General features: G+C 46.0%; 1 protein-coding gene across 5 annotated transcripts; it reads left to right on the top strand.

Annotated features, from left to right (window-relative positions):
* Positions 1–416: 416 nt before the first annotated feature.
* On the top strand, positions 417–24,504 carry Pm20d1 (peptidase M20 domain containing 1). 5 transcript variants are annotated; one of them, NM_001357478.1, is made up of 14 exons: positions 430–618; positions 1,628–1,714; positions 4,126–4,358; positions 4,758–4,844; positions 5,333–5,466; positions 5,752–5,871; positions 7,084–7,159; positions 7,619–7,680; positions 7,925–8,003; positions 9,931–10,002; positions 15,067–15,235; positions 16,923–17,022; positions 19,019–19,143; positions 23,734–24,504. In NM_001357478.1, the coding sequence occupies exons 1-13, from the start codon at positions 450–452 to the stop codon at positions 19,140–19,142; spliced, it is 1,512 nt and encodes a 503-aa protein (NP_001344407.1). In that variant the 5' UTR covers positions 430–449; the 3' UTR covers position 19,143; positions 23,734–24,504. The 5 variants fall into 5 exon arrangements, with proteins under 5 accessions (XP_006529402.1, XP_017175124.1, XP_011246269.1 ...); XM_006529339.2 differs by lacking the exon at positions 19,019–19,143 and having other exon boundaries at positions 417–618; positions 23,734–24,451; XM_017319635.2 differs by lacking the exons at positions 19,019–19,143; positions 23,734–24,504 and adding an exon at positions 23,358–23,428 and having other exon boundaries at positions 417–618.
* The last annotated feature ends 1,876 nt before the right edge of the window (positions 24,505–26,380 follow it).

Consider the following 26,380-nt stretch of genomic DNA (forward strand, 5'->3'; position numbering starts at 1 on the left):
CCTGGTGTCTGGGACTTTCTAATGGCTACCTCCAGTTCCCCCACCACCACCACTGCTACATATTTCTATTCATTTTCCCAAGGACACAAGGTCACATCTTGGCATGCTAAGAAAAGGTTCAAAACAGGAGCAAACTCGTCGGGGCTGGTTTGTCAAAGCACTACCTATCAACAGACACACTGTTGCAGTTTATGATGAAATTAAAGCTATAACACACACACACACACACACACACACACACACACACACACCTTTGCTCTCATGTAGTAAATGCCAGAACAAGAGCAGGCTAGTCCTGACCCTTGTCTAGAGGGCAGCAACTCAAGGGCGGGTCGCTCGATTGATTGGTTGGTTGCTGTCCAGGTCAATCAATGATTGGTCAGCAGCGAGTCATGCTTTAGGCTATTAGGTCCAAACTCTAGCCCGACTGGTGGCTTTTGGGGAGAGACATGGCTGAGCTACTTGCTAGCTTGCCCGCCTGGGCAGCTGTGCTCCTTCTCTTTTTCGCTACGGTCTCCGGATCCACTGGCCCTAGAAGCAGGGAAAATCGGGGGGCGTCCCGGATCCCTTCCCAGTTCAGCGAGGAGGAGCGTGTCGCTATAAAAGAGGCGCTGAAAGGTGAACCTCCGCCCCCTTGTTCTCAGATCTGAGTCCCTCAGTCCCAGAGGGCCTACCTCCCTCTGCTGAGGGACGCGGGCGGGCCCAGCCAGCGTTCTGCAAGCTTTCGGGACACTGTGCACTGGTCTAGCACTTGCGTCGGTAATCCCTTGCCTAGCCTAGAGGCTCCAGCTTCTCTCCTCTCAGCACTGTTGGCATCCACCCTACCCCTGTCTGCCTCCAAAAAGTATTTGTAGCACTTTCAACTCTAAATCTTTTAACCTTTTCAATCTCTGCGGTGCCTTAAAACAAAACTGTTTGGCTTCGTTAAATGATCTTCCCCAGGACTCCCTCAAGGACAAAGCTCTGGATAACATTGTAGAGTCAGTAGGACTCGCTGGCTCTGAAGAGAATGAATTATTCCTGGGGTGTATGTAATATGTAAGTAGTTCTCCCCTAAAACGGACTTAACAAGGCAACTAACTCATTGGACTTTCAGGAGAAAAGAGCATTTGTGCAGGCTGGTGGGACGGACGCCTTGTCAACTTCTCTTTTCTGTTCATTAAGTAGTGGATTCATTAAAAAAAAAAACTGCCTACACAAACATATGCAAGTCAACACAGTGATCAAATGCTAACCCTTAGTGGAAGATGGATTGTGCACATAGTGAAGTGAGATGCCTGGGAATAGTTTTCCCAGAGCATTGGGCAAATAGTCCTCTGCAAGCTGGTTGGTTGCCATCATCTGTCTATTTTTCTTCTTCTCTTTCTCTTTCTTTCCTTCTTGTTCTTTCTTCTACTACTTCTTTTTCTTCTTTTTTTTTCCTCCTCCTCCTCCGCCGCCTCTTCCTCCTCCTCCGCTTTTCTTCATCTTCTTCATCTTCTTCTCCCTGTCTCCCTCCCTCCCTCCTCCAAAGTTCTGGGATTACAGCTGTGCACCACCACATTCAGCTATGGTTTCAGACTTTTATCAGAAACACTCAACCTCTATCAACCTTAATCGTCTGTCTCTGACCACTGAATCCCAACAGGTGCCATCCAGATTCCCACAGTGTCTTTCAGCCACGAGGAATCCAACACCACAGCCCTTGCTGAGTTTGGAGAATATATCCGCAAAGGTCAGCTACAAACTAAGGGCTAAGGGTGGCAGACATACACTGGAGACTTTGTCCTTGATGGGCAATAAGGAAATATATTTTGCCATTAATAGAAGACAGTCACCTGCTCTGGGGTTGCCTTTTACTTTGTACATAGGATATATAAAGGGGTGAATCCAAATATTCCACAGTGGAGTATAAAGTGAGAACTATAGGTTAGCTTTTGAAGAACTAAAACTGGGAACTAACTGTGGGTTTGGGGTTTGACGCGCCTACATTTTCCCTAAATATGTATCAATTAACGAACTCTACCATTAACAGGTAACACAAGGGATTCACTCTCTTGTGCAAATGTCTAGAACTCTGTTCCAGCACTTCCACCCCTGTTACCATACACATACATGTGGCATGCAGGCACTATGTCTAGTGGGCTCCATTTACAGTAATTATTAACACACTCCTAAGGCCTGCCAGTAATGTGACTAATCTGCCCTGAGAACATCCATACCTGCATACAGAAGTATGGCTGGACAGAACCATTTTTATCTCCACAAAACACAGGGTGGAATGCACTTTTCTTTCTTAATGATAGCATCATTTATAATAACCTAAAATGGAAACAACCACGTATTCATCATTACACAAATAGACAATTAATGTATTCATATTATAGGTGCTGGAAAGATAAGGGCTCCGTGGTTAATTGTACTTACTGCTCTTCCAGAAAACCTGGGTTCAATTCCCAGCATCCACATGGTGATTCACAACCACCTGAATCTTCAATTCCAGGGGATCCAACACCCTCTTGGCACACACATAGTACACTAACATACAATCAGATAAAACATACATATATATTTTAAAGTAAGTAATAACAATTTTAAAAATATTAAATTCAACTGTCCATACCCATGGATTTCATATGTGTGGATTCAATCGACCTTTGATTGAAAATATTAAAAAAAGAAGCTAGGCATGGTGACTCACACCTGTAATCCCAGAACTTGGAAGGCTGAGGCAAGAGGATCATGGGTTTCTAGACTTCATGGTGAAAGCCTGCCACAGAACAAAACAAAACAAAACAAAACAAAACAAAACAAAACAAAACAAAACCATAAGAACTTGCTGTGCTGGATAGTTTAATGTCAACTTGACACAGCTAAAGTCATGAAGAGAAGAGAACCTCCTTCAAGAAAATGCTCTGTAAGATTGGGCTGTAGACAAGCCTGTGGGGCATTTTTCTTAGTGATTGATGGGAGAGGGCCCAGCCCATTGTGGGTGGGGCCACCCCTCGCTGGTAGTCCTGGATTCTGTCAGAAAGCAGACTAAGAAAGCCAGTAAGCAGCACTCCTCCTTGGCCTCTGCATCAGCTCCTGCCTCCAGGTTTTGGCCCTGTTGGAGATCCTGTCCTGACTTCCTTCACTAATGAACAGTGGCAAAAGAAATGTAAGCCAGTTAAACCGTTCCTCCTCCAGTTGCTTTGCTCATAGTGTTTCATCACAGCAATAGGAACCCTAAGACATTTGCATATGGCTCTGTCTCTCTGTCTGCCCCACCCCCATCTGTTTTGGTTTTGAGACAGGGTGTTATTATGGGGCCCCAACTAGCCTTCAGCTAAGGTCCTCCTCCCTCAGCCTCCTGAGTCCTGGGACTGCAGGCACATGGCCATGAAACTTTCTTAAAAGAGACAGATCTCAGAGTTTTGTACATAGTGATCATGTTTACCTCTGAGCAATTTGTGTATGAGAAACTATTACATTCCTATTTACAACAACCCTCAATTGTAAAACTGTTAGTGTGTGATAGCATGTTGATAGAATGGGTCAGATCTTGAGCTATTACCCATAGTGTGTGTGTGTGTGTGTGTGTGTGTGTGTGTGTGTATGTGTATATGTGTATGTGTGTGTTTTGCCTGCATGTATGTCTATGCACTATGTGTATATCTGTGCACTATGTGTGTATAGACCCTTCAGAGGCTAAAGGAGGGTGTCAAATTCCCCTGGAACTGGAGTTACAGGTGGTTGTGGGTCACCATGTAGATGCTGGGAGTTGAACCTGGCGCTCTACAAGAAAAACTAATACTCTTAACCTCTGAGCCATCTCTCCAACCCCTAATATTTAATGGCACAGTTTTAAATAACATATTAAAATAGGAGGGGTTTGATCCTGGAGGGAATATCTGTGTGTGTGTGTGTGTGTGTGTGTGTGTGTACAGTATATTGCATATATTTTATATATATTTATACATATATGGAAGAGGAATTTTAGAAATTCAATAGACAGATCAGAATTTAGATCTAGGGAGCACTCATAGTCAAAAAAAAATGCAGAAAGAAAGAAAAAAAGACTTGGGAACAGGAAATGGTGGGGAAACAGAGGAAACCACCCTGTGGCCCTGGCTTGCTTACTGCTTCTCATCCCTCCTCCTCAAGCCTTCCCTACAGTGTTCCACAGCAGCCTTGTCCAACATGAAGTCGTGGCAAAGTATAGCCACCTGTTCACCATCCAAGGCTCAGACCCCAGTTTGCAGCCCTACATGCTGATGGCTCACATTGATGTGGTTCCTGCCCCGGAAGAAGGATGGGAGGTGCCCCCGTTCTCAGGCCTGGAACGCAATGGCTTCATCTATGGCCGGGGTGCGCTGGACAACAAAAACTCTGTGATGGTCTGCAGTGCTACGCTTACTATCTGACTTAGGGCCCAGGGTTAAATCGGGATGGGAGAATTTGGCTGGTTTGGGGGAGGAAGGAGGTTTTGTTGAAAGAATTGGTGGTGGGGGCCTGGATGGTAGTTATTAGTTTTTTACTCCATTTTTCTGAACCTTGATTTCTCAACCATGTAGGAATTGGGGGGGGGGGGCAGATGACCCCCTGCACAGAGGTCCTATTAGCGGACCTTGACAAATACATGCTTTCCTTGGGTCGTAAGGTGTTTCTACAGAGCTCTGGATCACCTGAATTTGTTCTCTTGAAAGCCAGTCTATTAGATCTTAGTTCCACCATCCCCGAAGAATGCCTCTAACACCCAACTTAGTTCATGAGCTTTCTCATCTTCTGAATCCCAGGCGATCCTGCATGCTTTGGAGCTCCTGTTGATCAGAAACTACAGCCCCAAAAGATCTTTCTTCATTGCTTTGGGCCATGATGAGGAGGTAAGCCGCCTTACCCGGTACCTGTCTCGGGGCCCCTGCTGGAGGTGGGGTGCTTTACCCTGATTCAATGTGCCCATCAGCGGCAGGGGTTCCATGAAATGCTATAGCTGTTGGCCAGTTTCTCTGTGTATCTGTGTGCCAGAATCAAACTCCCACTAATATCTAAGGCAAACAGATAGTCTGGCAATTCTACCCCAGGAAACCTAAGTACAAAAGAAAGAGAACTGAGGATTTGCTTTGCGGTGATGCCACTGGCTTTAAACCTGGATGATCGCTTCACTGTCTAGACTCCAGGTTCATTTCTGAAATTAGTAGGGCCTAGAAGGACTCTGACACTGAACAGTTCCGTGAGACAATCACCTCAGGCCTCGCCCCACAGAAGACTAGGAAGGAAGGTTCTGGAGTGACGCATGAATCTGCATTTGCTGTCCCTTTATGTCTGTTTCTGGCTGAGAAAGACTGTGTGGCTTTGGGTCTTCTATCTACAGGTGTCCGGGGAAAAGGGGGCTCAGAAGATCTCAGCACTCTTACAGGCAAGGGGTGTCCAGCTAGCCTTCCTTGTGGATGAAGGGAGCTTTATCTTGGAAGGCTTCATTCCAAACCTCGAGAAGCCAGTTGCCATGTAAGTGGAGCGCCCCCACCTTTCACCCTTTGAAGAGTTATCACTCCATTTGAGGTAAATGCAGCCTTCCATCTGTAAGGCATGCTCAGATAGCTGTTAGACCATTGACTCTCCTTTCAACATGCCCTGGGCGTCTTCTGGTATTGATTTTTTTTTTCCAAAGCAGCAAGAAGCTGACCTCCCAGACCACCAGACCATCATACAGGTGGACCTGTGGGTCTGCGAAATAACTCGGTGGAGAGACCGTCTGAGGCCTCACCTCTGATTCTCTCCCATCTCCCACAGGATTTCAGTCACTGAGAAGGGTGCCCTTGACCTCATGCTGCAAGTAAACATGACTCCAGGCCACTCTTCAGCTCCCCCAAAGGAGACAAGCATTGGCATTCTTTCTGCCGCTGTCAGCCGGTAAGCAGCTCCTGGCTCTTCTCCCAGGAGGCCTTGGATGGAAGATTGGGCACTTACCCACTCTGAGCCTGAAGAACCAGCCTGTGCTTCCTGCCCTCAAATTGGCCTGGGGAGAAGAGGTGCAGGCTACAGGAGGGACAAAGCCATCAATACTCAGAACAATCCTTGGATCAAAAAAAAAAAAAAATCTATCAGTATAGCTAGAGGGCATGCAGGATACAATACACAAAAAACAAGCCAAAGCCTTAGCCTGGTAGTCCAGAGCCTAGCCAAGCAGTTGGCAGTGACCAGGAAAGCTGTCTAAATTCTCCTGCTGCTCTGGCAGGAGGACAAAGATAACTAAGGGGCACTGGCTATGGATGAAGAATCAGGGTTTGCAAGAACAACACTACCTGCATCTAGGTTCTCTTAGCAAAGTAAGAAGAAAGTGTGTTGACTAATTTTGTCCACTTGACACAAGCTAGAGTCACTGGAGAGGAGGAAGCCTCAACTGAGAAAACGCCTCCATGAGAGCCGGTTATATGAAAACCAGTAGGGCATTTTCTTAGTTAGTGGTTGATGTGAGAAGACCCACCCCGTTTGGGGTGGTGTTACCCCTGGACGGATGGTCCTGGGTGCTATAAGAAAGCAGGCTGAGCAAGTCATGAGGAGCAAGCCAGTAAACAGCATCCCTCCATGGCGTCTGCATCAGCTCCTGCCTCCAGGTTCCTTCCCAGTTTGAGTTCCTGTCCTGACTTCCTTCAATGATGGACTGTGATGTGGAAGTATAAGCCAAATTCGCCCCTTCCTTCCCAAGTTGCTGTTGGTCAGGGTGCTTCATCACAGCAATAGTTAACCCTAACCAGAACGGAGAGCTGTGTCCCTCAGATAGTGAATGAATAGCCACTGGGTATCAAAGCTTTATGTCGAGGAATACAGTAAAAAATGAGATGGCCCCTGTCCTAAGGAAGGCCCAGTTGGTCCTGGCACAATTTAGTAAGCACTGGGAGACGGGACTCTGGGTGCAGAGAGCAGTACAAAGGCAGGACATGGCCCTGACTTCACCTGTGACCAGGGAAGGAGGTCTGACTCTTCAGCTCGGGTTGGTGGGGGTGGCAGGCAGGCTCATGCCCGAGCAAGATTGTCAAAACTTTTACCCCATCTCCCTTATTTTCAAGATGCTGATCTTGGTCTGGGAAAGGCCTGATTTTGAGACCTCTGTTTCTCTTCCAGACTGGAGCAGACACCAATGCCGAATATGTTTGGAGGAGGGCCATTGAAGAAGACAATGAAGCTACTGGCAAATGAGGTGTGGGAGGAACATTGCATGCTCCCGGCCTGCTATGGAGGAAGAGCAGAAAGAGGGTGGAGAAGGAGTTGTAGAGTAGTGAATGGCCACTGTGTCAGTCAGGTCTCTGTCCACTCTCACCTATTCCCAGCCAGCCGCTTAGTCAAGAAAGGGCTTGTTGTCTGAAGCTCACGGGACATAGCTCAGGCCCTACAGCCTAGCATACCCAGGTCCCTTGAGAGCTGGCTCCCACTCATCCTTGAGGATGCTGAGCAATTGTTCCAAATAGTCAGATATGCCCACCCAGGTGGGACAATGCCTCACTCCGGCTTCATGCAGACTGGGCCAGCTGACCTCAGTGGGGACTTGAGCTCTGAGGGCCCCAAGGTAGGCCTGAAGTAGAGAGACTCAGGACTCAGAAGTAATGTCCCCACTCTGCTGACTCCCTTCCTCCTGCTAACCTTCTTCCTTCCCTTTCAGTTTTCCTTCCCTATCAATATAGTCTTGAGAAACCTGTGGCTATTTCATCCCATTGTGAGCAGGTAATAGACTATGTTTCCTCTCTAAATCTCTCACCTCAAATACCTGCTTCCAAGACCGTTTCTTGGCTTACCTGGCCTGTCTACTCATCCCTTGGCCACAGATACTTTGTGTTATTAATGTATCACTCGTGTCTCTCAGGGTTGAAGACCTCTAAGGTTTAGGAAAGACAATGAAATCCCAAACTTTCCTTTCTCTCCACTGCACACTTCTTCCTGATGTCTAACCATGGCCTTTTCGGTTCAGGATAATGGAGAGGAACCCCATAACAAATGCGCTGGTCCGAACTACCACAGCCCTCACCATGTTCAATGCAGGAATCAAGGTAACATGATCTGGTTCCTCCAGCTACACCTGCACCTCCATCCCTTGACTTCATCTGTGGCCTTCCCCTTCCTGCTATGGCCACAGTGTGAATATCAGGAAGGGCCAGTGTTGTCCCTGGTCACTCTTCCTTGCCATCAGTTGGATAAGCCTCTAGAGCAAAGGCTGCAGCAAAGGGCCACAGGCCATTGAGAGCACTGGTCACATCCATCTATGTATGTGTAGAGGGGTTGGGAGAGTTGGGTCTCCTAACCCATGCCCTGAATATAACTCGACATGTTTTCCCTAGCACTTCGGTCACACACACTAAACTTTCAAACCTTCTTTACCATTAAAGGTCTCTTTTTTTTTATTCACTTATTTTTTTGGTAGTGCTAGAGACCAAGCCTACAGCCTTCTACCCAGTGAGAGCTCTATCCCTGAGTGAGATCACCAGCCAAGTAGACCCTTTTTAAAAAAAAAAATCTTTGTATTTAAAGATTTATCCACCAAATTAATTCAATAGATGATTAATGTATGTTCCCCTGGTATACGTTCAAAGAGATACTCACTTGCCACTTCTAAAATCTATGATATCTTTTCCCAAAATCTGCCTCAGTAAATATAATTTCTACATGAGTCTTATTTCCTAGAATTAAGAATCACTAGTCTGGTAAGCTTTGATTCTTTAAAGACAGCATTTCGTTTTCAGTAAGTTGGCCCATTTGCAGTTGCACTGTTTAGTAATGAGTATCTCTTGTTAATGTACCAAGCTTATCCAATGTACAAATTGGACTTTGAAGAGACTTAGACCCACCCATAGCCATCAGTGTCACCAGCACAGCTCCAGGGGCCATCATTTCCCAGAAGTACCATGTGATCTGGAGAAACTATACTAACCTGGAACCCAGGTTTGATTTGGGTTTGAAGTTTGGTTTTTTTTTTATACAGTGTTTCACTGTGTAGCCCTTGCCTGCCTACAATTTAGAATGTAGCTCGTGTTGCCCTAAAACCCACAGATACCTACCCACCTCTGCTTCCTGAGTGCTGGGAATAAAGGCATGTGCCATGCCCCCAGTCCCAAGCTTGAAACAAGTGCATGATGTCTCCAAGTTAAGTTCTGACATTAACAAACCTGATCCAACCCAGATTGTCTTCACCAGCTGCTCTTTCGAACAGTCATGTATCTATCTCCAGCTATGCACCAATATATTAGTCCTGTGCTCTTGCGTTTGATCTGTGCTTTTCTCTCCATGGGGCTTGGGGGGAGGGGGCCTCCATTTGACTCTACTAGAGCTATGTAGGTAGCATCACCCCAATGCCAGCTGGGAAAGTGAGGTGCAGTGAAGCAGCAGGTACTCAAAAGCCACACTGCCAGTTTGTAAATGGCCCAGTGTATGCCTGTACCCAGTGGTTTTTGGCTTTTTTTTTTTTTAGCAGTTCATAGAAAGATAAAGGGAATCTCTCTCAAGACATAGAGGAAATGGCCCTGTAGCCTGTCTTCTCCAACTAGTGGTAGGTTCAGACAAAAAAAAAAGGACAGATTTTGTAACCAGATACACAAAACAATCAATCACCTCTAAACACAGCATACTATGGTAGAGACCCTTGAGACTCTGGGTCATCTACCACAAATAAACACTAATGTTAACAGAAATGGCCAGGGTGTACTGGGGGCAGGCACACAGAAACCTCCCAATGGAACAGAGCTGTCTGGGTGGTCCTGTTCTGAATTGCTCTGTGATCCCTGCAGGACCGTTAAGTACAAAGATCTCACCTAAGGCAGAGACCCTAAAAGTGAGTGTAGTGGAGGGTTGAGAGAAGACAAGGGCAGACTCCAGATTAAACCAGAGCAGCTACCTCTACTCCTCCTAGTGGTAGTTGGTGTTTCCTGGACAGGGGCCAGCTATGGAAGATGTTTAGATGAGATAACCTGGTTCTCTGTCTAGGTGAATGTCATCCCTCCATTGGCTCAGGCTACAATCAACTGCCGAATTCACCCTTCGCAGACAGTACATGAGGTATGTGCTTGTGCTCCAAAGGGCAAGTCCAGCATCAAGAAGTGGGACCCTTAATACCCAAGGTTTGGTTTTGTTTTGGGTTTGGGTTGGGTTTGAAAAATCCCTATGCACCAACTACATAGGATGGGGATATCTGGTTTGGGAAACAAATACAAATCTGTTTAGTGGCTTGTGGGGTTGCTGTGTACTTAGAGATGTGTGCAATCACACCACCCAGTAAGGTAGGAACTATACTGTCCTCACTTAGCTAGGGAAAACTGGGGTGCAGTGCAACTGAATGGCTTAAAGCTGAGTACATATCCAATAACCCAGCTCCAGGGGCTGCTTCCCTCTGCACCTCTTTACTGCTGCTGTAATGATCAGGGGCAAACAGACTCCCACAGGACCACTGCAAATCTACCTCGACGAAGGTCACACAGTCTTTTCTTATTAATAGAAATTCAAGCTGGTGTTAAAGAACCATTAAGATGTTGCTAAGAATAAAGTGTTAAGGTCAAAGGGTAGGGTAAATGGGAAAGTAAGTGGAGTTTGAGACCAGCCTGGGCTACAGGCTTTGCCTCAAAAACAACAGCACATATGAGCAACACTAAATGAGCTCAGCAGGGTGTGTGTGTGTGTGTGTGTGTGTGTGTGTGTGCGCGCGCGCGCGTACGCACGTGCAAGCAAGCATGCATGTGTGCAAAACAATAATAAAGAATAAGAGGCCATGAATTTTTGAAAGAATGTGGGTATATAGGAGAAGTTAGAGGGTAGAATGATACAAATATACAAATATAGTACTCATATGAAATTCACAGCAACAAAACCAAGTAGAACAATGAAGAGCTGCAGGAGCTGGGGAAATGGCTCAGTAGGAAGTGCTTGTCATATAAGCATGCGTACTTCAGTTTGGATTCTACACCCACAGAAAGGTCAGGCAAGCAGTGCACCTCTGTAACCCAGCACCTGGGCACAGAGATGAGATGAGAGGGTCCTTGGGGCTTGCTGACTATTGGTCAGTCTAGCTGTGTTGGTGAGTTCAGACCAGTCTGAGATGGAGCATGCATTTAGCCCAAGTGCTTGAGAGACACAGGCAGGTAAAACTCTGAGTTCAAGGCCAGCCTAGTGTATATAGCAAGTTCCAAGCCAGCTATCTTTGTCAGTGTTCTATTGCTGTGACGAGACACCATGCCACAGCAACTCTTATGAAAGAAAGAAGTTGCTTATAGTTCAGAGCTTTAGTCCATTATCATCATAGCAGGAAGCATGGCAGCAGCCAGGTGGACTTAGTGCTGGAGAGACGGAGCTGAGAGTTCTACATCTGGACCCAGTCACCAGGAAGAGAGAGATACTGGGCCTGCCTTGGGCTTTTGAAACCTCAAAACTTATCCCCAGTGACATACTTCTAATCCTTCTAAGTAGTACCACTCCCTGATAACCAAGCATTCAAATATATGAACCTATGGGGGCTTTGTTCTTATTCAAACCACCACACAAGATGAGACTGCACAGTGAGATCTTGGGTCAAAAATAAGATGAAAAGGCAGAGAATAGAGAAAGACACCCAGTATCATCAACCTCTGACCTGTACGTTATACATGCAGACTCGTGTGCACACACTTACTCACACACACTGGAAATGACAATAACAACAAAATGAAAACGTGGGGCAAGCCGACACCTGGCAGATGGCTAATACATTCAAGAATACAGTAGCAACTCTGACCCACACCCTCAAGGGTCAGACATACCTAGATTTCTACCTGGTGGCTTTTAAGAGTTCTTCCTCCCATCTAAGATTCATCTGTCCCTGTGTGGGGAGGAAGGTGCACTCCTTAGACTCAGGAGTGGGGGAGCAGCCCTGGGGGGAGGGAACTGAGCTCAGAGGGAATCCTGGAATCAGCTACTTCCTATCAGGTGTCTGCCTTGTCCTCTCCTGGGAGGCTCATAGGACCAGGAAATCACTGCGTGTCCACAGCTGAGTTTTCCACCAGTTTTTTTTTTCTTTTTCCACCCCATTTTAACTCTATCCTTTTCCAAAGGCTGTTTTCCACCAGAGAGAGCTTTCATCTCCCTGGTCCTGGCACTTTCCCCTCCTAACCTCAAAGGGCTTCCCTCCTGGTCTGTCTAATGACACCTCTGGAATCCCCTGGACTCACCCTGGCCACATGCTCCAGTGAGAGATGGAAAGTCTCCATCCATTAGAAAGCTCAGAGGACCCATTTATCCTGGTCACTTCTCTCTGTTGTCCGGGGCCACATGCTCAGAATGTCATGCTGGATCCAGTGGACTCCACAATTCTCTTCTTCCATCTACTCTTGCCCACAATCTAGAGGTAGGTGGCTAGGGCCACACACATGCTAGGTGAGCCCCCCTCCCCATTATATCCCCAGCCTCACCCCACTTTTTCCCCCACTTAGTTATTTTGAAACAGGTCCTTGCTAAGTTGCCCAAGCTGGCCTTGAACTTTTCATCCTCCTATCTTAGCCTCCAAAGTAGATAGAATTACAGGACTGCCCCTGGACCCTGCTAGACATTCTTCTAAGTACTTGGGATAGTAGTGAACAAGAAAGACGAGATTACCATTCTAAAGGCACCTGTGGTCCAGTGAGAAGAGACAGTAGCAAGCAAGGAATCAAATGAATGAATAAGGTAACATAAGTGGTATAACGTAACCAGCTGCTGTGTCACCAAGTGATTGTGCAGTGGCAGAGGGGACATCAGCAGAGTTTAATGCTATGACAGTGGTGTGTTAGCTTGAGCATATTGATATGCTTCCCCTCACCACCCATTAATTAATTCGTTTATTCACTTTACATCCCCAATCAAGACAAGGTTTCACCATATAGCTTCCACTGGCCTGGAACTCACAGGTCCTTCAGCCTCTGCTGGAATCAAAGATATGCTCACCCACACCCAGCCAGGACCCGCCTTTATCCCTGCCCTCAGAAGGCTGATACAAGATGGTAAATTAGAGGCCTCTTTGAACTATAATTGTCTGTAACAGACACAACCCCTTTAGCAGTAATTAGATGCACAATAATGAGACTAGAGGAGGGACTATCAGTGGGGAGAGAGATCTCCAAGGTTACCCTTTCTACAGTCTACAGTCCTGGCACATTCCCACAGTCTGTGGTGTCCGTCTATGAGTAGAGTTATGTTTCTATCTCACGAGTGTTGGCTTTGTTGAAGGCAAGAATGTTGGCTATTTAAAATTTGGTCAAGTCTTCATGGTTGTAAGTCCAGCTTCCATCCAGCTGTGTGGGCTACTGGAAAACCCATGACAAGCAGTCATCAACGTATACCATTACATTGTTTAGCAATCTGACTGTAACTACCTTCTTTATGATGAATTTGAGGAATGGCTTCTTGTAACACCTAACCCCATTCCCTTCCCTCATACTGTACGGAGTAGAATGTGAACAAGGAGAAGAATCTTAGCTCTTGGTAACAGTTGAGCAAGCAAAGGTCCGGAGAGTCTGGACCGTGCCTGAAGTCACACTACTGAGAGTAATTATCCAAAGTACAACATTTTTGTCATGCCTCTTCCCCATCTGTTTCCACCCTAGGAATATCTCTCCCCTCCTCCCCATCCTTTTCCACCCTAGGACTATCTCTCACCTTTTCTCTACTAGCTCCGTATCCTCTCTTCAGATTCAACACCAGATGGTGCACCTAAGATGAATGCTCTCCTGATCTCTGCCTCCTGTTCTGGTTGTGCTCAGGATGCAGTAGTGTATCTGATAGACACCAAGCCCTGCACTTCTAACTGTATACAACGGGCAAGGCACTTAAGTGACACAATGCCTGTTAGTTATTATTTCTGTTGGTTCTTGTCTTTTACAGCTTAAGTATCCTATGTTTCTTACTTTTTACTTGCTCTGCCTTTGAATCTTACTAAAGGGAACCAATCTTCGTTATCTTCTTCATACCTCTAGAGTGACCTAAAGCAAGAAAAGCAGGCCCAACCCCTATCTACTGCATAGGGGATGACTTGGGAGCCTTTTCCTGGATTAAAAACATGTGTAAAGAATTATGGGGGTGGGTGTATTTTTTTAAGGTACTGGGACTTGAACCTAGGGCTTTGTGCATGCTAGACAAGCATTTCTACCATAGAGCCATACCCACAGTGAATTTGGCATTGGGAGAACTGGGGATACTAGTGGTGGGATAAAATTGATCTGAATGGAAATGAGTTCTTATAACCCTCCCCCACTCCCCAAAGGCCATTTGCTTTTGACGGGGTTCTGAGCTGGGTGTGGGAACCTTCACTGTTCTCTCTAGATGCAGTCTCTGCCACACTTCTAGAGTCTGCAGCCGTGAGGCACAGAGAGGAGCAGCTTCAAGCCAACCACCAGTCCCATGGTTGATACTGAGCTTTTTGATGTGTCTGGCTGGACTGGGGAGCACTGGAAGCCTCCTGGTCCATTTCCTCTTGGGGCCTGAGCCTCAGGGACTGATCTGTACTCTCCTGGGACCAGGGATTTCATTGGCTTCCCTCTAGTCACCTCAGGCTCAATTTTCTGGGAATTTCCTCCTGGTCTCTCTCAAGAAAAAGAGGCAAAGAGGGGAAAGCTTCAACTCCAGCTCCACACTGATTGTGGGTGTGTGCTGCTGAGCTCAGCTTTCTGACTCACTGTATTTGATTACAAATAGGCCGCAGCTCAAGGGATGGGGGGAAGCATGTGGTGTTGCTCTGTGGTGACCCCTCCAAGACTCTCAGGTTGGAACAGGCTCACCCCTTGAAATGACTGAGATTCCCATCCTGCCATCTCTTATACTTTACCATAGCCATGGGTTCACAACCCCAGGGAAACAATAATTTCCTGACTACTCAGTTTTCCATCTGACTCATAGCTATAAGACAATCCCTCAAACTCTTAGCTGAATTCTGCAATGCTTTCTAAGAAGCGCTGGCTCTCAGTCACCCACAGCCAGGCAGGAAAAGTTGGGATCCTACTTTAAACAACAGCCAGCTTTTTCTCTAAACTCCAGAGTGCTACCTTGCTGAAACAGAAGATGTGAATTTGGTGCTGAAATGGCAGATCAGTGAGAACTCTAACCCTCTTTGTTCCTACCCTGAAGGTCCTAGAACTTGTCAAGAACACCGTGGCTGATGACAGAGTCCAGCTGCATGTGTTGAGATCCTTTGAACCCCTGCCCATCAGCCCCTCTGATGACCAGGCCATGGGCTACCAGCTGCTTCAAGAGACCATACGATCTGTCTTCCCGGAAGTCGACATCGTCGTCCCCGGTAATGACTTCATCAGCTGTGGCTGGTGGGTGGTGGTAGCTGGGACTGCTTCCTATCTGATGCCCCTTCCCCTACCCCCAACACAGCCATTCATCCTGGAAACAGCTGGCTGCTTCTGTCCCTGGAAATGTATTTTCCCCTTGGAGTGGAAGCGAAAATTCAAACAGGAAAGGAGCAAAAACAATAAATTAGGTCAGTCGAATGTGGGTACTTGCTTAACCTAGGCCCGCAATGATCTATGCCTCTCTGACATCAAGAGGGGACTGGCTTAGAATATACCTCTCCTGGGGGAGTTACCTCACCACCATCCTAGAATAACAAACAGCTCAGCAGCAAGATTCAGAATGTTCGAAACCTCTGAGCCCATGATATTCGTATCAACCCTGCTCCACTTCGGTCTAACGCCTGCAGGTCCCTGTGCACTACCCCGTCTTCTAGAACACTGTCCAAATCTGGCAGTGCTTCTCCTAGGGAACTTCATAAAATTTAGAACACCTGCCGTGAGATCCAGAGTCCGGTGACTTCACAGAAAACCACAAGTAAACCTACAGAGAAGGAATTGGACACAGGGTTTCACATTCGCTTATGTCCACAAATCAGAGATTTGGAAATCAGTCAGTCATCATGGTGCCAAAAATCCTCTGGGAGAATCTTTCCAAAAGTCAGATTCTAGTTGGACCTTGAATCTCACAGTCCTCCTGTCTTGTACTCAAAGGTTCCCTTCACCCCTTCCACACCACTGGCTATAATCCCATTAGCAGGATCAGGCTGCAATCGGGGTAGAGAAAATCAACAGGAAGAAACCCAAAAAGCACAGAATTAGACCCAGGTACCCATTTGAAATAACCAGAAGAGGGAAATCACACAAAGCACAAAATACCATCTTGAGCCATTTCACCACATTTGCGATGATTCTGGGAATGCCTTTCCCAAGGGTCATGTCTGTCCAAGGCAAATCCCAGGCCAGCCAACTGACCTATCCACCTTTGGGATAGTAGGAGACTAGGAGTTTCCTATGACTTCCCCACCGACCTTTGCCTTCGGGACAGAGTCATCTCTCAGATCAGACCAGCAGAACCTTCTGCTCCACGAGGTGGGATTGTGTTTTATCTTAGTAGAATGCCCCACTCTATTCACTTCTTCTGTCCTAAGTGATATGTAATAAAGGCCAAGTGGTCTCTCTAGAGTCTTGATTTCTCATACAGCAAACGGCCTTGATTGTGGGGATAAAAAAAGAAAGCACTGGCCTCCCTGGGCATCATGAGATGAGAACAGCTTAGCTTTGAACCACTCAGCGCTATCTCCCAGGGCTTCCAGGAAATTCCACGTTCCTGGTTAAAAGTCCAAGCTTTTGTAAGGATTTGAAAATGGGCAGCTTAGAAAATAAATATTCTAGGTGCTGGGCAGTTGTGGTGCATGCCTTTAATCCCAGCACTCAGGAGGCAGAAGCAGGGGGATCTTTAAACTCAAGGCCAGCTTAGTCTACAAAGGGAGTTCCAGGACACAGAGAAACCCTGTCGGCAAAAAAAAAAAAAAAGTGCAGCTAGGCAGATACTCTTAAGAAGTCTCAGGCAGGGTTCTCATGGTCCAAGTACTAATTGGCTCCCAGTCAGTCACCCAGCTTCCCTTACTTCATTGGCTGTGGTGCTCACATAAAGTCCATTTCCTCTTCCTTTTCCCTCTCTAGGTATTTGTATTGCCAATACGGACACCCGACACTATGCCAACATCACCAATGGCATGTACCGGTTCAACCCCCTTCCCCTGAACCCTCAGGACTTCAGTGGGTAAGTGGAACGTGGTTATACAGCAAAGCAGAGAGGAGGTGTATTTGATCTGTCCCTTCCAGTTCCCATGACTTACAGAATAGAGGAAAGCCAGATTTTGACAAATTAGAGAGATTATAGAAACTGGATTGGCATCATTGCTCCAGGAATTGTGGGGATAACCCCCCATGCACACTCCTCTTTTAAAAGATGGAGATCAGATGATTGGTGAGAACTTGTTGAAAATAAGATCTTTAGGTAAAGCTGGGTGTAGTGGCCTATAATCGTAGCACTTAAGAGACTGAGACACAGAGGTGGCCATTTAAAAAGATATTTATTTATTCTTATTTTATATATGAGTGTTTTGCTTGTATGTATAGCTGTACACCATTTGTATGCATTGCCTTTAGAGACCAGAAGAGGGCACCTGAGAACAGACGGTTGTGAACCAATCAGGATTCAAACCCAGGTCCTTTGGAAGAGCAGACAGTGCTCTTAATTGCTGAGCCATCTCTCCAGCCCCATGGATTATCAAATTTAAATCCAGTCTGAGCTATGTAGCAAAACTGTCTTAGTTCGGGTTTCTATTCCTGCACAAACATCATGTCCAAGAAGCAAGTTGGGGAGGAAAGGGTTTATTCAGCTTACACTTCCACACTGCTGTTCATCACCAAAGGACATCAGGACTGGAACTCAAGCAGGTCAGAAAGCAGGAGCTGATGCAGAGGCCATGGAGGAATGTTACTTACTGGCTTGCTTCCCCTGGCTTGCTCAGCTTGCTCTCTTATAGAACGAAGACTATCAGCCCAGGGATGGCACTACCCACAATGGACCCTCCCATCATTGATCACTAATTGAGAGAATGCCTTACAGCTGGATCTTATGGAGGCATTTCCTCAAGGGAGGCTCCTTTCTCTATGATAACTCCAGCTTGTGTCAAGTTGACACACAAAACCAACCATGTCTAGAAAGAGAAGGAGGAAGAGCCCCTTACGCAGTATTTCTCACTTTGGGAGAACACTCACACCTGGACCTCACTTTCCCCACCTATAAAATAAGGAGACTCACCGACATTCTTTAATAACCAAGCACATATTGTATTCAAATGTGGGCATGTTACTTGCCTTCTCGGAAGGAATACTATGGAAACCCAAAATGTGAGCACCAATTTACATGTGTGACTGTTTTGTGGTTTCTTATGCAAATTTTGACCCTTGAAATTTGGGAAGATAATTTCGATTTAGTCTTCTGCCATCTATCACAGCAGGCCCAATTTCTTCACCACACCATGGGTCACTTGAGACAGAGTGAAAGTATTTGAATGTGTTCTTAAGAAGAGCACTCTATAAGCAAGTCACGGTGGCCCGTGCCTTTAATTCCAGTGCAAGGGAGGCAGAGGCAGGAGGATCTCTGTGACTTCCAAGCCAGCTTGGTCTACATAGCAATCTCCCAAAGAGCCAGGACTACATAGAGAGGCCCTGTCTCAAAAACCAAACAGCATCGTATTCATGTTTTGGGGGTTGTTTGTTAAAATTGAGGGTGACCTCTCTGTTTCCTATCATCTTTGTACTTTGTGGGTGAACATGAGATCCAATAGCAGGGTTCCTAGGTAAAGCAGAGACTTTGAGAACTGTCCTGAGATGTCGCCTCTCTGCCTTCCCTTACCCATGGTGAGCAGAACTTTAGAGAAAACTCTAGCAGGAGATTCTATCCTAAGGAAAAAAGAAATAGGAAGAGAATTCTCCTAGCGGAGAAATGGACCTCAGAAGAGAGAAGTGGGTAAATCTCTTTAGTTATTTTAGTCGTTATTTCCCCCACTCTTCCTGTACATGAGCACAGGTCCTTGAGAAATCACCGCTAGGTCACACTAACAGTGACTTTTCTCACCTTGCCCCCATGGAAGGCCAAAGATCAATTGTATGGGGGTGGGGGTGGGGAGGCAGGGAGGGTGCTCTGTGACAACTCTTATGCTATCACATTTGGCATATCTCCTCCCCCGAAACACTTCTTCCCTCAGTGTCCATGGAATCAATGAGAAAGTTTCCGTTCAGAACTACCAGAACCAGGTGAAGTTCATCTTTGAGTTCATCCAAAATGCCGACACTTACAAAGAGCCAGTTCCTCATCTGCATGAACTATGAGGCAAGGATCCAGCTGGGTGAGGGATGCCCAGCACTGGGCTCAGGACTAACCTAAAGGGAGAGAGAGCTGGTATTAATGAAGGGTTTGGTGGAAACCATCCTGAACAGAGTTCACCTGCCTGACTTCCCTCCTCCACTCACCAGGGATTGAGGTCCCAGGAGGAAAGGGAGATGAACAGAATCTGCCCTGCTGTCCTCCTGACATCTGCGTTCTTCCTCTGAGTGGCAACTACTGCCTTCTGGTGTGTCCTGCCTGTTGGTCTGTCTCATGCCGATTATTAACTATTCCACTTTCCCAGCCTGTCTTAACAAATACAGATTTTGGAAAGACCTCAAGCAGGTTTAAATACTAGAGTATTGACTTCAGGTACCTGAGGCTGGACTGTCTTCTAGAATGCCCTTTCTCCTGTCTTCTCTCCGACTCGGGAGCTGCCCCTTGGCCTCTCTCTTCCTGCCTCTGCTTTCTTCCTCCAATCTCCAGCTCATTCCACATCTGGAGTTAAGACTCAAACTTAGAAGCTCCCATGATCACAGTCAAATAGAAGGGCCTGTGTAATGAAACTTGAGGTGGAGACTTTGAGAGAACCCCAGAACTCCTGGTTCCAGAGACTTGGGCTCTTGGGATTTTGTTCCCCTGCCCTGCCCTGTTCCTGCCACCTGCTGTCCGGCCCCACCCCAGGAAGCATTACTCTACAGAAGCATTTCCCTGGCACAGTGTACGGGCTGAGCTCCCAAGAGAGGAACACTCAAAATCCAGCTTCTCAGCGGTGCCCAGAGCCAGCAGCGCCCTGGTCCTCGTGTGTCCCATTTCAGAATGACCAAGGGGAAGTGGAGGACAAGGAGGACAAGAGAAGCAAAGGGAGGTAGCGTCCATTAAAGTATAGCAGAGCTCCTGTCTTCGCTCTGGACGTCAACCCTAGGCTATTTGAATGTGCCCAGTAGCTGCCAGGTGGGGGGCACTGGGAAGCAGCCTTTCTTGGCTCAAGACCAGCATCTCTGCTCTGTGGCTCACAAGGGAGTGGAGGTCACAAAGGGAGACACAGAAATGGAGCTTGGAAGGCTCCGTCTCTTCCCCTCTCCAGACTAGGACCTTGTGTGTCTCCCAAGGCTTTGACAGTTCTAGGTTTGCTTGCCTCCTCCTCAGAGATCTCCATTCTCCCTCACTCCCAAGTCCTTACCTTCCCCCCAGGATATGAACGGTTCCTTGAAGCTCTGGCTTAATGGGTAACGTTTAGAAACTGTGGGGATTATTCCAGCTTTTTAGCTACTCCTGCTAAGATTCACATTCCTTCCCCGACTCTCCCTTTTTGGACAATTCAGTACTTATTCAGCCTTCATTGAAGGGCAAGCTTAAGAACAAAAATAGTCCTTCACTTTTGTGCAGAGCCCTACGAGATAGTCTTATAGACGCTTCATCTCAGCCCTGTGAACACGCTATCATTACTCCTTCTTACAGAGATGGACTCGATTCTGGAAACAGTGTTCAAACCTTCATTACTTTGTTCCCAGCCTCATCAGTATTCTCTGATCCTGCATCACCTACTCCCCATCCTACATCACCTACTCCCCACTGATTTCTTCTTTAATTCTCATGACTACTGAGGCATGAGTGTGTAATCACATGAGGGAAGTATTCACAGGGAGGGAACATAGCCGGCTGGGGCTTGCTTTTGTAGGGTTATTAGGATTAGACAAGGAATGGGGCTGAGCTCCATTAATTAATGGCTTTTTAAGGAGAGAATTTGAGAAAATAGACACATTTAATCTGATTTGGAAAATGTACCATGAATACATGTGTCAAAATATCACAGTACTTCACTAAATTAAGGGGAAAAGAGAACAGAAGACAGACGGGTTCATACATATATTCCCTGTGTCTTGCCATGTGAAGTCCTATACCATCTCTTATGCGAGGAAACCTATTCATCAGGGGGCAAACTAGTGTTCCCCACATGATTTTAATGCTCCAGAGCTGTGAGCCAAAATAAACCATGCTCAACCCGGTTTGTGGTATTGTGTTCTTGGAAACAGAAAACAGAGTAACAAAATTTGAGTGTGCTATTGCTCCATTTTATAAAAATGAAGTCCCAGGTTTAAAAAATGAATTCAGGATCTATCTGAATTCAAAGTCTATGCTGCTAGTTCTGAAGAGAAAACAGACCTCCAAAAGCCCAAGGTGGCAGGATGTTAAGGAACAGCTCTAGAACTAAAAGGAGGTGACAATTCCCAAGTCCTGACTCCCAAAAAAACCTGTGGGGTTTGGCTTATTCCTTGTGACCCCTGAGGAAAGGGAGACAACAAAAATTCCTCTCCATTTGGAATTAGTTCCTTGCTCCAGCTCTGTTCCCTGGGTTGACCTCTCCCTATTCAAACCTCTCCCTGTGTCTGACAGCCAGTGCCTGTCCCTGCTCCCACTCTCTAGGTTCAGCTGTATTTCCTTACAATCACACCTCTAATGAGCACAGAGTGCCTGGAGGGAGGAGGGGGCAGGGAATTTGTCCCCTTCTGGCTCACTTCCTTTTCTAGCCTTAGAAAAGATAAAGTTTCTGAAACCCTCAAGGGGAAGAAAGACCCTTGAGGGGTGTGATGGTGTGTATATGCTCAACCCAGGATGTGGCACTATTAGAAAGTATGACCTGTTGGAGGAGGTGTGTCACTGTGGGTGTGAGCTTTAAGGCTCTCATCCTAGCTGCCTGGAAGCTAGTACTCTCCTAGCAGCCTTCAGAAGAATATATAGAACTCTCATCTCCTCCTGTACCATGCCTGCCTGGATGCTGTCACATTCCTGCCTTGATGATAATAGAACCTCTGAATCTGTAAGCCAGCCCCAATTAAATGTCCTTATGAGAGTCGCCTTGGTCATGGTGTCTGTTCACAGCAGTAAAACCCTAAGTCAAAGGGAAAAGGTTCTCACTCATGCCCTGAGAGAACACAAATACTAGTCCAATGTCCTTGAAAGCTCTGGAAGGGGTGGCTCAAGCTTTAGGTACCATGGCTAGAATTAGACTCTGCACAGGATGGATACAAAATCTGAGGCATTCCTCCAGCTCAAACCCTACCCATCTACCAAACCCTGAATTCACCCTGAAAGAGACCCAGCAGACGGATATGGCTGGACGATTTGGCTGCTTTATGGGTTCCTCTTGCTTTCCCATCCTTCTCCAATCCAATCCCTTCCAACCCCACGACACTAAATAGGAGAGAAAGACATGTTAGATCACTTCCTGCTGATTAGGGGCGTCGAGTTCCTTAGGGCAAGTTTAATCCTGTCAGGATAGCGCCAACAAGCAACCAGCAGCCAGCAGCCAACAACCAACAGCAGGAGGAGCAGTCGCTGCTGCACCCCTCTTGGGGCTCTAGCATTTGTATCTGCAGCTGGCACAATCACTCCCCTGCCAAAGCATGAGGCAAATCATAGTCTGCTGCTGTGGACATTCTAAAGCAGCCCCATTTCCCACACCTGGGATTAAAACAAAACTATATTCCTATAACCTGCAAGGATGGTATGGGAATTTGCAAGATGGTACATATTTTTAAAATTAATTTTCCTTTATTTTTATTTTATACATATAGGTGTTTTGTGTGTATGTATGCTTGTGCCCCACATGTGTGTAATCCCTGAAGAGGCCATAGGAAGGCACTAGATTCTGTGGGACTGAAGTTATATACATGGTTGTGAGTCACACTATATAGGTGCTGGGAATCAAGCTCTAGTCCTCTGGAAGAGCGGTCAGTGCTCTTAACCATGGAGTCCTCTTGCCATCCCCCACCCCCATATTTTTAATGTATACTTCAAAACAATTACAAGATAGGCCAAGATACTAAGTATTTTAATTTATTAATTTAAATAAAGACATAGAGCAAAAGAGAAATGTTTCCCTGGAACTTAATCTCTCAGGAATGTATACTCAGGGTTACTCGTTTCATCAACAAGGGTATCAAATGCCAAGGGACAGGGTGTTAGACACATCATGGCTATAGTATACGGCTCATTCTCAAGCAAGAAGGCCAGGGCAGGTGATTCTGCTGCCCAAGTGTAAGCAAGAATGCCTTATTCTACTGTGAGACCCCCCGACTTAAAGCATTTCTCCCTGAAAGGTAAAGCCCCTGGACATTCCTCAAGCTTGTTTGCCCTGATCTCTAAAAATACAGCCAGAAAGAAGCTCTTTGTTCTCTATAGCCAGCAAAAAGCCTTTTTGTTTCTGTGCCTTACAGCCAGAGATGCGATGATTGTGGGGAGACCTAGCCAGGCGCTTGCTTGGCTCCCTGTGCCAAGGACATGGAGATAGATTCCACAGAGAAGAGCTGTAGCCAAACTCCTCCCAACTCCTCCCAACTCTCCTCCCAACTCCTCCCAATTCCTCAGCTAGCTGTTAAAAGCCCCCTACTGTTACCGCTCAAGGTCGAACTCCCCTGCCCTGTGTGGGGAAAGGAGTTCGCCCTCAGCTAGCTGACAATAAAACCTCTTGCAGTTTGCATCAGGTGTGGTCTTCTCTCAAGTTATTGAGGTGCCGGCCAGCTCATCCCGGGACTTGAGCAGAGGTCTCCCCAGTTTCGGGGGTCTTACACTACCTGTGTGTATCTGTTCCAGCTGAGACTTCATAGTTGAATGCGACAGAGAACTGAAAGAACGCTAAGATGAGGGAGCAGCTGGCACACAAGATCATCTGAAAACAGCAGTGTTAGATCGGGCCTCCTACATCAGGGACAGAAGAGAAGTTCAGCAAAGACCCTTTCTTGGGTCCTGTCTTTTGTTCCTTCTACCTAAGCCTTGTCCAGGATTCCCTATCTCCTAGGCACTGTGATACATCAAGGCCATCGGTGCTGATCTAACTAGCCTGTGAAATAAGCTATGCAGTAGAACAAGTGGAAACCAGAGGCGGTGCAATGGAAAACATTATGCAAATGTGAAAGTTGTTAGTCATTAGGGAAATGCAAATTTTAACTACCCCGAGAAATCACTTTATATTCACCAGGTTGGTCGTAATCAAAAAAAAAAAAAAATGGAAAATAACAAATGTTGGCAAGGATATAGAGACATTGGAAGCCTCGTGCATTCGCTGGTGGGAATGTGAAATGGCACAGCAGCTGTGGAGTCAGCTGTGGAAACGGTTGGTGTTTCCTCTGAAGTTAAATGGAGAATTACCGTATTACCCTGCAATTCCACTTCAAAGCGTACGGTCAAGAGAAATGAAAACAACAGGTGTTCAAACACCTTTTTGTTGACCCAAAAATGACATCACAGAACTTTTTTAAGTACAAAAACTTTTATGTATACAATTAAAAATATATACATGTCTATGCTCAAAGACTTTGTAATGTAAATTGGGAGATAAAATAAATGTAATAAAACAAGATGTTCATGGGCCAGAGAGACGGCTTAGTGGATAAAAAGCACTTGCTGACAAGCTTTACCACCAGAGTTCAATCCCCAGGACTTACAGGATGGAATGAGAGAATTAAATCCCACAGTCATCCTCTGGCCTTTATATACACAGTGTGGCTGGCACTTGTGTGCCCACTCTCCTACACACACACTAAATAAACTTTTTAAAAAATTCTTGGGCCGGCCGTAGTGGCACACGCCTTTAATCCCAGCACTTAGGAGGCAGAGGCAGGCAGATTTCTGAGTTCTAGGCCAGCCTGGTCTACAAAGTGAGTTCCAGGACAGCCAGGGCTACACAGAGAAACCCTGTCTTGAAAAAAACCATAATAATAATAATAATAATAATAATAATAATAATAATAATAATAACAATTATTATTATTATTATTATTATTATTATTATTATTATTATTATTATTGGAGCTGGAGGTATAGTGACAAAGTACTTGCCTGGCATGCATGGAGCCCTGAGTTCAATTCCCAGCAACTGAAAGAAGAGGAGGAGGAGGAGGAAGAGGAGGAGGAGGAGGAAGAGAAAGAGGGATGCAAGAAGAAGGAAGAAGAAATATATATGAGAGAAATTTTGAGCTGTGTAAGTAACCATCTACACCCACCACACGCACTCAGGCACACACTTAATGCTGTCTTCTGCAAACGCCACAGTCTCCCTTGCTAGTCTGTCATTTCAATCTTTTCCTTTTTTTTTTTTAAGATTTATTTATTTTTATTATATGTAAGTACACTGTAGCTGTCTTCAAACACTCCAAAAGAAGGAGTCAGATCTCATTACAGATGGTTGTGAGCCACCATGTGGTTGCTGGGTTTTGAACTTCGGACCTTTGGAAGAGCAGTCGGGTGCTCTTACCAACTGAACCATCTCACCAGCCCCCCAATCTTTTCCTTTTAATCAGAACCTTTTTCTCCCCTGCTTTCAATGCTCCTGGGCAAGCACTTAGGAGTGAATACTTAGTGATGCAGAAATGCTGGGCTTAACGTTGAGACTACACCACGTGTTCGTTCACTGCAGCAGCCAGGACAATTTTACCTTCCCACCAGTAATGCACACTGACAGGTGCTGTTAGTTTCTAAATTTTGTTCCTCCGCTTCCACCTGTATGAAACAATGTAGCAGATGCGAGGTGTTATCTAGTGGTTTTGATTTGCATTTCCCTAATGACTAACCTCCGTTACTTTTTAAATCTACCTATTTTGTATCAATCCACTGACTCCGCTGTCCTTATACTGCAGCAAACATCTTCATAGTGTAATTACTAAAAGCAAATGAATTTTTATATGATTCCACGTTGTCAGCTTTGGTTAAAGTTCCCCTGAGCCACTGAAGACTTTCCAAGCCTGGCTGAGCCTTTTCAGCCAAAGGCAAGGGTCTCTTGCTGAAGGGTGTTTCTATGAAAGCTCCCTGGAGAGTCTAATACAAAGTTACAACTGAAAGCCTCCAGCCTAAGACACTGCTATTCAAACTAGTCAGATCATGATATGTTCCCCCTAGCTACCTCTTACAAGAAGTTTCCCTGTCTCTGGCTTGTGACTCACTCTCTGAAGGAATATAGCCCCATTACCAACACCCTTATTCTGAGACTGCCAGTCCTTAACTCTTTGCAGTCTGCAAAGTTTAGAATTCAATGTGAAGCTCAGAAAGTGTGAGCTGACCCTTCATGCTGGTTCATGCTTGGTTTTGGTTCTTCATTTTTTTTTTTTTTTTTGGTGAAATCAGAACAGTCTGACTCTGTGAGGGAATTTTGCAAATGCAACTGCCACTAATCCAGAATACTGGAGAAAGGCGCTCTTGTCTCCCCCATTAGAGCTGTGGCTCAGAAATATGCAGGCACTAACTC

Source organism: Mus musculus, chromosome 1, assembly GCF_000001635.26.
Source record: "Mus musculus strain C57BL/6J chromosome 1, GRCm38.p6 C57BL/6J".
In the NCBI taxonomy this organism is placed as follows: Eukaryota; Metazoa; Chordata; class Mammalia; order Rodentia; family Muridae; genus Mus; species Mus musculus.